This window comes from Xyrauchen texanus, chromosome 41 (genome assembly GCF_025860055.1).
Source record: "Xyrauchen texanus isolate HMW12.3.18 chromosome 41, RBS_HiC_50CHRs, whole genome shotgun sequence".
Lineage (NCBI taxonomy): Eukaryota > Metazoa > Chordata > Actinopteri > Cypriniformes > Catostomidae > Xyrauchen > Xyrauchen texanus.
In genome coordinates, this window is record NC_068316.1 from 16,229,808 (window position 1) to 16,241,817 (window position 12,010).

General features: G+C 37.9%; 1 protein-coding gene across 1 annotated transcript in view; it reads right to left on the minus strand.

Moving 5' to 3' along the window:
• Positions 1-484: 484 nt before the first annotated feature.
• LOC127634062 (extracellular sulfatase Sulf-1-like) overlaps positions 485-12,010 on the minus strand; it is a 46,953-nt gene continuing 35,427 nt past the window's right edge. Inside the window, 9 exon segments of the mRNA XM_052113473.1 lie at positions 485-3,029; positions 6,640-6,763; positions 7,051-7,193; positions 7,294-7,466; positions 8,297-8,374; positions 8,762-8,853; positions 8,963-9,059; positions 9,304-9,559; positions 10,483-10,693. Of these exon segments, the coding sequence (XP_051969433.1) occupies positions 2,212-3,029; positions 6,640-6,763; positions 7,051-7,193; positions 7,294-7,466; positions 8,297-8,374; positions 8,762-8,853; positions 8,963-9,059; positions 9,304-9,559; positions 10,483-10,693 (1,992 nt within the window). The 3' untranslated portion in view covers positions 485-2,211.

The window sequence follows — 12,010 nt, forward strand, 5'->3', positions numbered from 1 at the left end:
TTCTGAGATTCTGAATTTGGGGTTTTCATAAGCTGTAAGCCATAATCATCAAAATTATATCAAATAAAGGCTTGAAATATCTTACTTTGCTTGTAATGAGTCTATATAATATATTAGTTTCACCTTTTAAGTTGAATTACTGAAATTAATGAACTTTTGCACGATATTCTAATTTTTCGAGTTTCACCTGTATAATTGTCCTCTGCTATAAATGTCTGGCCTTTCAGGCAGACATTTATAGAGCAAACCATAAGCAAACATGAGGAAAAATGTACAGCATTTATAGTGCCAAGCCAGTCAGTTTCAGTTTCTTGGCAGAGCCTTACTAAACACTTCAGATTTTATTTTAAGTATTAATTAGTATCATCCACCCAGGAGAGCAACTGAAATGATCACATGTAGTCAGTTTAACTCAAAAGCAACTTATTGACACATGGACTCAATTACTCTTGATCTAACAAGGATTATGAAAGGCAGATGCTGATGTGGAGCCAACCCCAAAATGAACAGATTAGACCACAAACTGGCTGTATTTCTTAAGAGTACATTCTAAAATATTTTTGTATTGTTGCCCTTAGATGAAATCTCATGTCTCAATACCTTTGTTTTTTGAAGATAAGGGAGGCACAAGGTAGGTGAAACACATTTTTTATTTCAAAATAGCCTCTAGGCTTTCCAGAAGCCAGAATTGTTCCAACACCATTGATTAAAAATAATGTAATATCTGTAAATTTTTAAACAAATTTGACTTCAGAAAGTAATTTAGACACTGTAGCTCTAAAGAGCGGACAAAATTGGTCAGACAAAGGGCGAAAGAAAACTGCTGAAATTAGGTTACGATCATATGATCTCACATTCTTCATAAAAAGAAACAAGCTCTACTTAAGTGATATATTTTTGTGAGTTAGTATTAGTGAAAAAGTTAAAAGGTCTTCTATCTTTAGTCTTATGAGAAAGTCACTTTTGGTCAATGCCATTCTTGCATGTATATGGACTGAATGCTGCTGAACTACTATACATTTTAATGTGAAACAACATGTGTGAGAAAACCATTTCACTAACCAGTATAACCATTGAACCATGCTCATCCTCACCCAAATGTGTAAATGTGTTCAAGCAGTGTTTTATAGTTTAAACAGTGAACTGAACTTTATAAGATGTATTAGATACACAATTCCATCATTCAGATATTAATTAATGAAAGTGAACAAATGTAGACACCAGAAAGGGATGATTTGACATCAAGACTATACAAGGAATGTTCCAGGCTTAATATTAAAGCATGAGTGACATAATGCTGTTTTCTGCAAAAAATAATTACAACTCATCCCTCGTTTATCTAAAAACAAAGCAAATATCACGGTTAGTGTAAGGCAATTTGCAATGGAAGTGAATAGGGCCAGTTCAAAAACATTAAAATACACACAGTTTTAAAAGTATATCCACAAGATAAACATTATACTTGTTAAAATGATTTTAGTGTGATTAAAACAGGGATTTACCAGCGTTACAGCGTTTATCAGATTACAGCCTTTTGTCAACTTGACAACAAATTTGTAATATTGGATGAAATTTTACAAATTATTTAGTAAGTGATTTTAATCACAATAAAATCATGTTAACACATGTGTTTAATTCTTGTGGCTATTCTTTTGAAACAGTGTATTTGAATGTTTATGGACTGGCCCCATTCACTTCCATTGAACATACTTAAGTTTTCCTTCATTTATTTTGATTTTGTTTAATAAACGAGGGACGACTCTATGTTTGTGCCACTTAAAATTATTGAACCAAGAACATTGCTTAAAAATGCGAGAGTTGATTTTTATATTGAATTGCTCATGTAAATGAGACTGTAAAATATGTTGATATTGAGAAATATGAAAAAGTGCATCAAATATCTTGGGAAACAACCTGCATTTGATTAATTCAAGACTGAATGCAATGTTTTCACCATTTTAACCTGTTTCATTTTAAAAATATATATTAAAACCTTACTTTGATGTCGTTTTCCACTTAAAACATTTGAGATGCATCTGATACTTAACCTCTAAATTTCTATATATATAATTTTTTTTTTACAAAATGCATAACACTGATTTCTAATAATTGGAAACACCTGTAAAAGATAAACAAAATAACTCATTAGATGATTCGTACAGAGGAAGCAGTCCATGCTCTCTGGGGTTATTGTCTTTGAGTTGGCAGGCTTCATAGTGCATGGCAGCAGTCTTTTCTCAAAGGGGAAAGGCCCGAGGCACTGCCCTCTGAGTCCTGAGGGTCCCTGGGCTTGAGAGTAAAGGGTTTGACACTTTCATTCCACCTCTCCTGAGGGCTGTCAGTCTGGGGTGGAGGCATGTCCCTGGCCTGCTCTGGGGGTTTAGCTGGCTGTGGGGAGAGGGGGAGGTAAACTTGGGCCTGAAAAATGTCGTCCTCGTCATCCTGCTGGTGTTTTGGGGTCTGGTAGAGTTCCAGTTGCTCATGCATGATTTTAAAGCTGTGCAACAGGAAGTCATGGTGGGTCTCCAGCTCAGTGACACCGTTGCCACTAAATGTCATCCCGTCATTGTCCAGCTTATTTTCCAGCTGCTGAATCCAGGTGTCTCCTCTGAGAAGACGACTCCGCTCGGTTTGGTGGCCCTCTGGGAGATCGTTAAGAGACTTTAGAGTCTCTTTAAATGTTTTGGGAGTCAGGCCTTCTGTGGTGGGGCTCGAAGTGACCACAGGTGGCCATTCCTCCTGTACAGGGCTTCCAGCACCGCTGGCCTCCTCCAGCACCCCGGAGCCCAGCTCAGCAAGGGGGTTAAGCCCATTGGTTTGGTTGAGTTCCATTAAATTTCTCAGCAGCACAAACATACTATCTACATCCTTCCAAAAGTTTGTCCAGTCATCCAGGCTTGGACTGTAGTTGTGTCTGTGTTCATACAGACTCTTGTTTACACTGTACAGATCTGCCAGTCCTTGCCAGTTGACATCCTCTGTGAAATTGGGCAGCTTATCCATTGTGTACGTCCCAGGTTGGTTGTGCTCTAGAAAAGGGTGAAGGAAGAAAAGAACTCCATTAGGTCTGAAGGTCTTACAGTGGCTGTGCAAGAAAAGCATTTGCTTTGGAATGCATCTAAAACATGCAGCTAAGCCTGGCGAGAGGCCAGGGCCTTGAATAAGTGCCCTGCACACCACTGCAGTGCTTTTGAAGCCACAGACCAATACAAAGCTTTAAAGCAGTAAAGCTGTGTGAATGCAGATTGAGTTAACCAATATTGTATGCCTCCAAATGGAACACCCAAAACAATATACATCATAAGAAGTGCACGGACAGACTGAAAATCTGCAAAGCAATAAGAATATTTAAAAATAAAATATCCAACAATGCTTTGAAAGTGGCAAAAAGATGGAAAATCAAGACAACCTGGAACCAAGAAAATGGCAAAAAACAAAAACAAACATTTGACAGAATGAGTGGGCAAGAGGTAGAAAATTAAAATCTGCAAAAACAAAGTGTTAAAGGGAGGGGCAAGATGGAATGAGCATTCCCAGAGTAGGTCAGAACTGCCACTCAACTCAGGGTCAACAGAGATCTGGTGTGCAGTGTGGAAAATTACTTAAAGGGATAGTTCACTCAAATGACAATTCTGTCATCATTCACTCACCCTGATGCTGCTCCAAACCTATATGACTTCCGTGGAACACAAAAGGAGATGTGAGGCAGAATGGCAGCCACCATTCACTTTCAGTGCATCTTTTATGATATAATGAAAGTGAATAGTGACTGAGGCTAAAAATACTCCCTCACATCTCCATTTGTGTTCCACAGAAGAAAACTGTTTTTCATTTTCGATGAACCATCCCCTTAAGAATGGAATGAGAACAGACATGGGTTCATCTAGTCTCAAAGACTCACAGGAACGAATGGTTTTGCCTCCTCAACTTTGACCATTTTCGATGCTGCTGTAGCCTGGTAAGCAGGTAAGCCAAAGAACAGATGTCAGGACAGGCGTGAATGAGAAAATGTAACTGTCTGCTTGTGATGCAGAATAGTCAAAGAAAAGTTGATGTTCCATGGAATGAGATATATTCATATACAGTATACTACTCCACTATAATAAACTATATCGGAGTTGATGCGTGTGTGAATAGCTGAAGTTTTGGAATTTAATTTGCAAATAATTTACTATCAACTAGTCAACAGCAAATTTACTATAAGAAAACATTTAGGAAAAACAACAACAAATAAACAAGTCCATTAAGAGTTCAAATTAGAGGGATGCTTTTGTAATTGCCGTTTACCACTTATATTGTGATGATTTTAAATGAAATGTAATGTACCTGAATTTATGTTAGCTAAACCTAGCATGCAACCACACACGCTTAGTTCAATGAAACATTGCATATTAGTGGAAATGAGCTGCCCATGCAGTTATTTCAAAAGCCAATAAGGGATTCAAAAAGTGTGGATACCTGTTTTGATCATAGCTTCCTCCATCTTTACTCCCTGATCAGGAAAATAAAAGCAATTCATTGTTAAATGTCTATTGTGATTTAAAAGAAAAAAATAAATGGAACAAAAATATTGCAGTTCTTCATGCAAAACCCCAGCTCCTGAGGAGAGGTATTGTTAGATTAAAAAGACACAATGAAGGAATGTGGTAGAAAACGGAGATGAATGAGTAACTACGAGTGGTCATTTGATGGTCCTGCTTACATTAAGAAAAAGATGAATTTTTCAGATGGTAAGAAGGTGTTGCATTGGAATGGAATGAATGTTACATGACATTAAAAGCATTCTGCAATGTCTTTGTTCAGTCTTGTATGACCTAAGGTCAGGAATAACATGAGAATTGCACTAATTTGTAATAAGGGATAGTTCCCCCAAATATTAAAATCATCATTTACTGACCCTCATGCCATCCCAGATGTGTGACTTTCGTTCTTATGCATAATACAAATAAAGGATTTTTAGAAGAATATCTCAGCTCTGTAGGTCCACACAATGCAAGTAAATGATGGCCTGAACTTTGAAGTTCCAAAAACCATATAAAAGGACCCTAAAAGTGATCCACACTACTCCAGTGGTTTAATCAATTTCTTCTAAAGCAATATGATAGGTGCAGGTGAGAACCAGATCAAAAAGTACTTTTTCACTACCATTCTCCAGTTTCACTTATTTCGTTTTTGGCGATTCACATACTGGGCAGGAAGGAGAATTTATGGTAAAAAAAAAATAAAAATAACTAAAATATTTACCTTTTTCCTCACCCACACCCATCATATAGTTTTTGAAGATATGGATTTAACCACTGGAGTCTTATGGATTACTTTTATGCTGCCTTTATATGCTTTTTGGACCTTATAATTTCTGGCCACCATTCACTTTCATTGTATGGACCGACAGAGTGGAGATATTTTTCTAAAGATCTTGCATGAATGTGTGTGCATGCTTTTAAGCCTACACTACAGATTTATCCCTGTTGAAATTAACAGCATAGACTATCCAAAGTCAGACTGCAGGTCTTAACTGGTATGTCAGACTGTTTAGGCTAGTCTGGTTTTAGAGTAGTTTTGTGGACTTTCCAGATGGCTAGTTAGACCATCTTAAACCAATAAGACTATCAAACCCTCTTAAGAGTGGTTCAAGACAATTTTTTTTACAGCAGTGATTCTGAACCAAGAAATGTGATGCCATCAATTTTGCCTCTAAAACAAAAGTTAGCTGTTGAAAACAGCCATGACAACTTATACATCAAAATATTATTTAACACAGAACGTGAAAGCAGCTGTTACAACTGATCTCTATGATTTTTCCTGTTGTTGTGATGTCAACAGGATGAGTCAGTCAGTCTCTCCTCACAGGAAATTATAAACAGCTTTCCACTGTTATGGAAGTAAAATTGTCCTAGTGACAGCATGCTCTAAATGGCCAAATTCTCAATATTATAGAGACATCTTCCTTCCTACTGAACAAAGACGCCAAAAAATACTATGTTTTTAACCACAATTCCACTGCTAAATAATATCAAAAACACCCAAAGAGGATTGTGTCAAATATAACTTTATAATTTAAGATAATGAAAAGTGTTTACACAGAACACACACGCAGGTTCTTACACCTACAAATATAACAACAACATAGCATCTTTTACATTTATGCATCAGCACTTTCACTGGAGCACTGTTCATCTAGTCTGGTATTCACTAGGAAAGGAGAAAAATGCAGAAGTATGAGATGATATGATTGCTAGACTGCTGGTATCAGAGCATAGTCCCCTGGTGAGAGAATGTAATGGGAATATAAATGGGGAGGGCACATTTACCATCCATCAGTGATCAGAAATCATGCCAAATTGCATCACGTGGTACACCCCAATCATGCATCATGCAAAAATCAGACCAAGTAAAACATGCCAGACCATGTGTTTGCTAAAAAATTAGGACTTTCGTGTAAGAGCAATATGTAGGATATTAAAAGAGCACTAAGACTGGATTCAATGGATCCAACAGCATTTTAACAGTGAAATAAATAATGAATATATAACTACAATGAAAAGCTTTCAGAAACAAACAAATAAGGTGAGCTAGCATGTGTCTTCCCCCATTTTAACACACAAAGGGTGGTGCAGAGAGAGAGAACAGTATTTTTACCTGCATCTGAACTTTTCGGTTTGGGGTTGCACTGTTTGTGCCCTTGACAGCTCCTCATTTCCATTAGCTGAAGATGCAGCTGGCTTAAGACATCCCTCTCCACAGTATAAACTGTATTGCTTAGCTGCAAAAACAGTGCATTCACAGAGCCAGTAAGTGAAGTGATTAAGTGAATAAATGAAATTGCCATTTATTACCTTTTATTTGCTTTGTTTTGACAGGATGGTGGAGAGAGATAGAAAGTGAGAGGGGGACTAATACTATCATGAAATGCAGGCCAGACTTAAACATGCATCTCCATTGGAGCACCAAGTCTCCTGAATGTCTGGAGCACACATAAACTACCACTGCTTTGTGATTCCTAAAATAGTAGAGCATGGAGTGCAACAAAAATACATTGTATGGCCTTACCTGGTAAGGGTCACTGTTTAGGTCGAAGTACTCCAGGAATCCAGTGGCAAATTCACAGAAGAGCGTGTTGTGAGTGTCATTAATAGTTCTTAGACACCAGTATGTGTTGTTGTTAGAGCTGGTGCAGGCACAGAAGCCACCCACTATAGAGAACAATACATTTATTATACATTTGTTTATATTAGTGTACTATAACCAGACACTATTTTGTTTGGAGTCATATATCATTAACTATTTCCTTACAGTTCCAGAAGGGGGCGGTCTGCCAGTGGTCATTATTATGTGTGAAGCAGGTTAGGCCAGGAAGACTGCAGTCATCACCCTTCTTCTGCCTCTTTCTCTCCTTTCTCTCTTTTTTCCTGCGACGGATCTCATTGTAGAGCTGAGCCTTGCTGTCCACCTCCTGCATTACCTCTCTGTGGCATAAATAAATGAGAAATTAGAGCCAGATTGATAGTGAACTCGATCCCATGTGAATTACACAATGTGGTGGGGATATGTAGACCAGCCGATACTGCATAAACAGTAGGAAGAGAGGTCATGAGAAGGGAAAAAGACATTGTACACATCCCCCATCCACAAGATCACCACCAGTTACTTGACCCATTTTCTGATGTTGGGTTTTATTGTAGCAGACTAGGAAGTTTCATTATCTCAAACCAATATCTTACAAAAATGCAATTACAATTATTTGTTTATACTTTAAAACTAGTTCTATGCTAATAGAAAATAGTATCGGTAGATGGTCTAGTTATGGAAAGAGCTCTATGGGTAATAACCCCATGAGGATCTGACCTGTGAATTATAAGAGTATGAAAAGGTACATTTAAAACTTCACTAATCTAACACATGCAGCACACACATGCAGATTTCACACAGGAACATAAACAGGACCAACAGAGAATGCTTGCAGTTAGTCCATCACCAATATTCTGTGGTTGCAAAACTTCCAAAAGCCAATATTTCTTCAAATGTACAGTCTCCAAACATACTGTTTTAAAGCACACATGATTCAAAAAATGGCCTTGTACCATTCAAATAAACTTGTACTATGTGCACCCACATACAGTTTTCTTTTGATAAATAGTAGCATTACCACTTTGACTGTTTTTGAGACATCATACAAATCACCATATGAAGTTAATCCAACACACTTTATTCCAACAATTAGAAGATACAACATACGGGGACACACATACGGACGATAAAGGACACACGAACATGTACACACACAAGAAGAACTCACTTAAAGGGATGGAGTTGGTCATTCCTATTCTTCAATCTGTCGGGTTTGTTTTTCTGCTCTCTCTCTTTGCTATAGTAGCTGGTTATAATGAGAGAACAGCACCGAATTAAAGTTGATGGTCTAGACGGAACTTCTAAAAATACCTTGATCTAACTCAGTCATAATGCTGTTCAGATTTAAAACAAAACCAATTATTCAATTTGGATTTAGCAGTTCAGATGAGGTAAAACATCTACCAGCGCAACATCATAAAGGTTATCTTTTCGTAAACAGATTTCAGACCAATTGGATTGTGTTAGGAATCTTATAAAATTAAGAACCATTGCAAAAAGTGGACTGAGAGTAAACCAATGACCAATCATGTTTCGTTGGCTGCTTAGAGATGCATCAAAGTGATCTAATTCATATGACTCAAGGAATTGATTAACCATTTTTGAGATTTTGGAACTTTAAAATGGAACTGACCTCTTTCCACAGTCACATTCATCTGGTCTCCTCCTCTTCAAATGACCTCTAACCTCACGCAGTTTCTTCATTTTATCCTGGAGAAGTTCAATCTGTGGAACAAGCACATAAGACAAACACTATGTAGTTTACAGCAGTAATCTTAAAGTCAATATACAAAAGTGAAATGGGCCTCTGAGAAATGATGGGTGGACCGCTTACCTCCTGGTCTACAAAGTTCTTGTGGTCTTTCCATGCTCTAGAGGACTGGTAAATCTCTCTTTCACAGTGCACAGTGTCATTCATTAGTATGAAACACCTGTGATACCATGGTAACATGAATAACAAATTAGAAAAAAAGCACTTTGAAAGGCCACAAACAAGCAAAAACAAAAAGGTAATGTAATACTACAATGGAAACCAAAGATTAGAAAGAAAATTATGTCAGACATAATGTTAATTTTACACCTAGGAATGCAATTACTACTTTTATCAAACATTTCACAACAACACTGTGTTTTGCAAATATCAGAAAGTTGCACCCATTGGATTGGAGCTCTTACTTGTGTGTAACTTTGAGAGAATTGGTGTAGCCCACTGCATTAGTGTCATCTGACAGCATTTCCTCTGAGACATCATCAGACTCCAGCCCCAAGTCCGGATCAAAGGATCCTTCAGGATCATAGTGCTGTGTGCTGATTGGTCGAGGCTCAAGGGGAGTTTTGTCGTCAGCCTGCAGGTCCACATCATATATCTCTCCCTCAAACGCCACTGATAGAGATCTGGCAGGCCGTGTGTGCACAAAGCGAGGTCTGTAGCCTGAGGGAAGAGATCAGTTTAAGCCAAACATACTTTAATATTTATATAGCATACCTAAACATTTATATACATAATGAAGTACATGTCCTCAAAATATGATATATATATATACATACATACACACCACTATTGAATTTTCAGCTCATCACCAATAGATGGCACCAAAACATGAGTCAGGACTCTCTTAATATAATTGAATCCAGATACAGTTCAGTCTTAGTAATGGGGACTGCGATTCTTCACAGTGATTCAAATATTTTAATTTTGTTCACCAAAATAACTTTTCATTCACCGAGTGACCTTTCCTTGTTAGACCAATAAGTGATGAACATTACATTTTTATTTTAAATGTTTTAATTGTTTTGTATTTAATAACATATTAACAGAATACAGAAATACTGCTTAAACAGAACTTAGCCCATGTCACAATGTTTAACTTGAAGTGTTTACACTGTAAATACATTGTGGACGATTATAAGAGTGCATATTTTATTTTCCGTATGTTTTTTTGAGAGCTGGGGAGCACAGACGTTTAAAAATAAGAGTCCCGGTGTAATTCTGGCTTGTTAATAGTCAAAAGTTAAATGTTATGTATCAAATCAAAATTTTCATCTGATTGTAAGATTTTTGGTTGCACAATAAAATGGGTTTTTATGAATTTTTGACTCTTGTTGCCATTATGTCTGTGCCCGTCACAGTCCGGAAAGACTAAGATTCTATTAGCAGATTTTACAACAATCAGCAGATTAATCGGTTATCTGCCTTTTCCACCATCATAGATGGCATATTGGCAAAACCCAATATCGGTCAACCTCAATTTTCAAGAATGGCACCCAAGAGTTCAATGTTTGTCTAAAAACAACCTTGAAAAACTAACAACTCTATTCCAAAATAACTTAATCTAAATTTCTGACCATACTTACGTGGACTTCTGCTCTGGGCGAACCGTCTGTGTGCCCGGCGCTCTACCTTGGCAGGTTTGTAAGGTCGGTCTCCACAGTGGCAGTCTTTTTCCTGGCTGTCATAGCTTCGAGATCGGAGACTCCTTGTCCTTTTCTTGGATCCCTCCTTCAGGGAACCCTTACACTTCTGCAAACGCCATTTCCCACTGAACTCCTCGACACAGTGCCATTTCTGGAACAAAGAGCAAAATAAATTTCAATAAATATCTAGGAGGTCAAACTTGTCTCTCTAACCACTTGGTGTGCAAAAGTCACCTAATTTCCATAATTACAGATTGTCTCTGAATAAAATTAATCCTCGGCCTGCAAACAGAGCTTAGCAGTTGAGCATCTGTAGAGTAATCCCACTTATTCACAATTGTAAGAGCGCCACCTTGCAAATCTTTCCCATAAAGCAGCAATCAGAAGCTAATTTAGACCTAATCTCCTAATTTGATTTAGCCATTTGCTCTGCAGATGCTCAAAGCTGACCACAACTCAGACATGTGCTCACAACTATGGGAAACCATTTCCAAACAATGGCCACAATGCTCAGATTTCCTGTGGAGTCCCGTCATTGAGTTTATGCATCTGCGGGTGTTGGTGAATCAGGCTTGCAGGAACACAGATGGAGAAGCCTCCAGCTAGGATGTTTGTTTCAGGGCAATAAACCACAAAAGGGTGAGCCAAAGCTGGCCTGAGCACTTTCACTCATTTAGTCCATCCAGACAAGCATACAGTAGACAAACACAAACGCACTAAAACCCAGTGCACGCTGTGCGCTTTTGGGCACATTTTTGCAGTCTGAGACAAGTTTCGTGAATTATAAAAGATGTCTTCCCTCGTATTGCAAAATGTACTCTTGACCGAGAGCCAAACAGACGCATTCGGCCAACGTGCAATACGACTGTTTGTGATACTCTTTGAGCACAGTCATGCGCAATGTGCGTGAGATGTAATAGCATGCAGAAAACTGAAATATATTTGGCCTTTAGTGTGACATAGTAGGAAAAACTAGTAGGAGCACAGCAATAACGATGTGTGTGTGTGTGTGTGGGGGGTACTAGCTTGTCCATATGATATGTAACTTAAATATGGTTCCCTTTACATTATGAATATACCATCAGAATTATGTGAAGTCACTCGAGTGCCCTCTGAAGTTAATGACCTCTTTTGGCCAGATGCAACTTACTCCAGACAGATTTAGGCTTTTTTTCCCTTTACATTTTCCAGGCAAAATATTGTTAGCATTAACACAAGGGCTTGCATGCTTGCTATGTACGTTACAAGGTCAATGTGTCAATGAGAAAAGCAGAATGGACCAGTCAATGCTGCTAAGTGTAACCGAAGTCTGGCTGCAATGTATATTGTACTCAATGACATGAAAGTTAGTCGATTTCGCACATTCAGATTTGGCTTTAATGTAAGATCTCTCCTGGGTCATTTTGTAAAATCTGACATGTAATAATTGTAAAAAAAAAAAAAAAAAAAACTGCAGCGTGCACCAGGC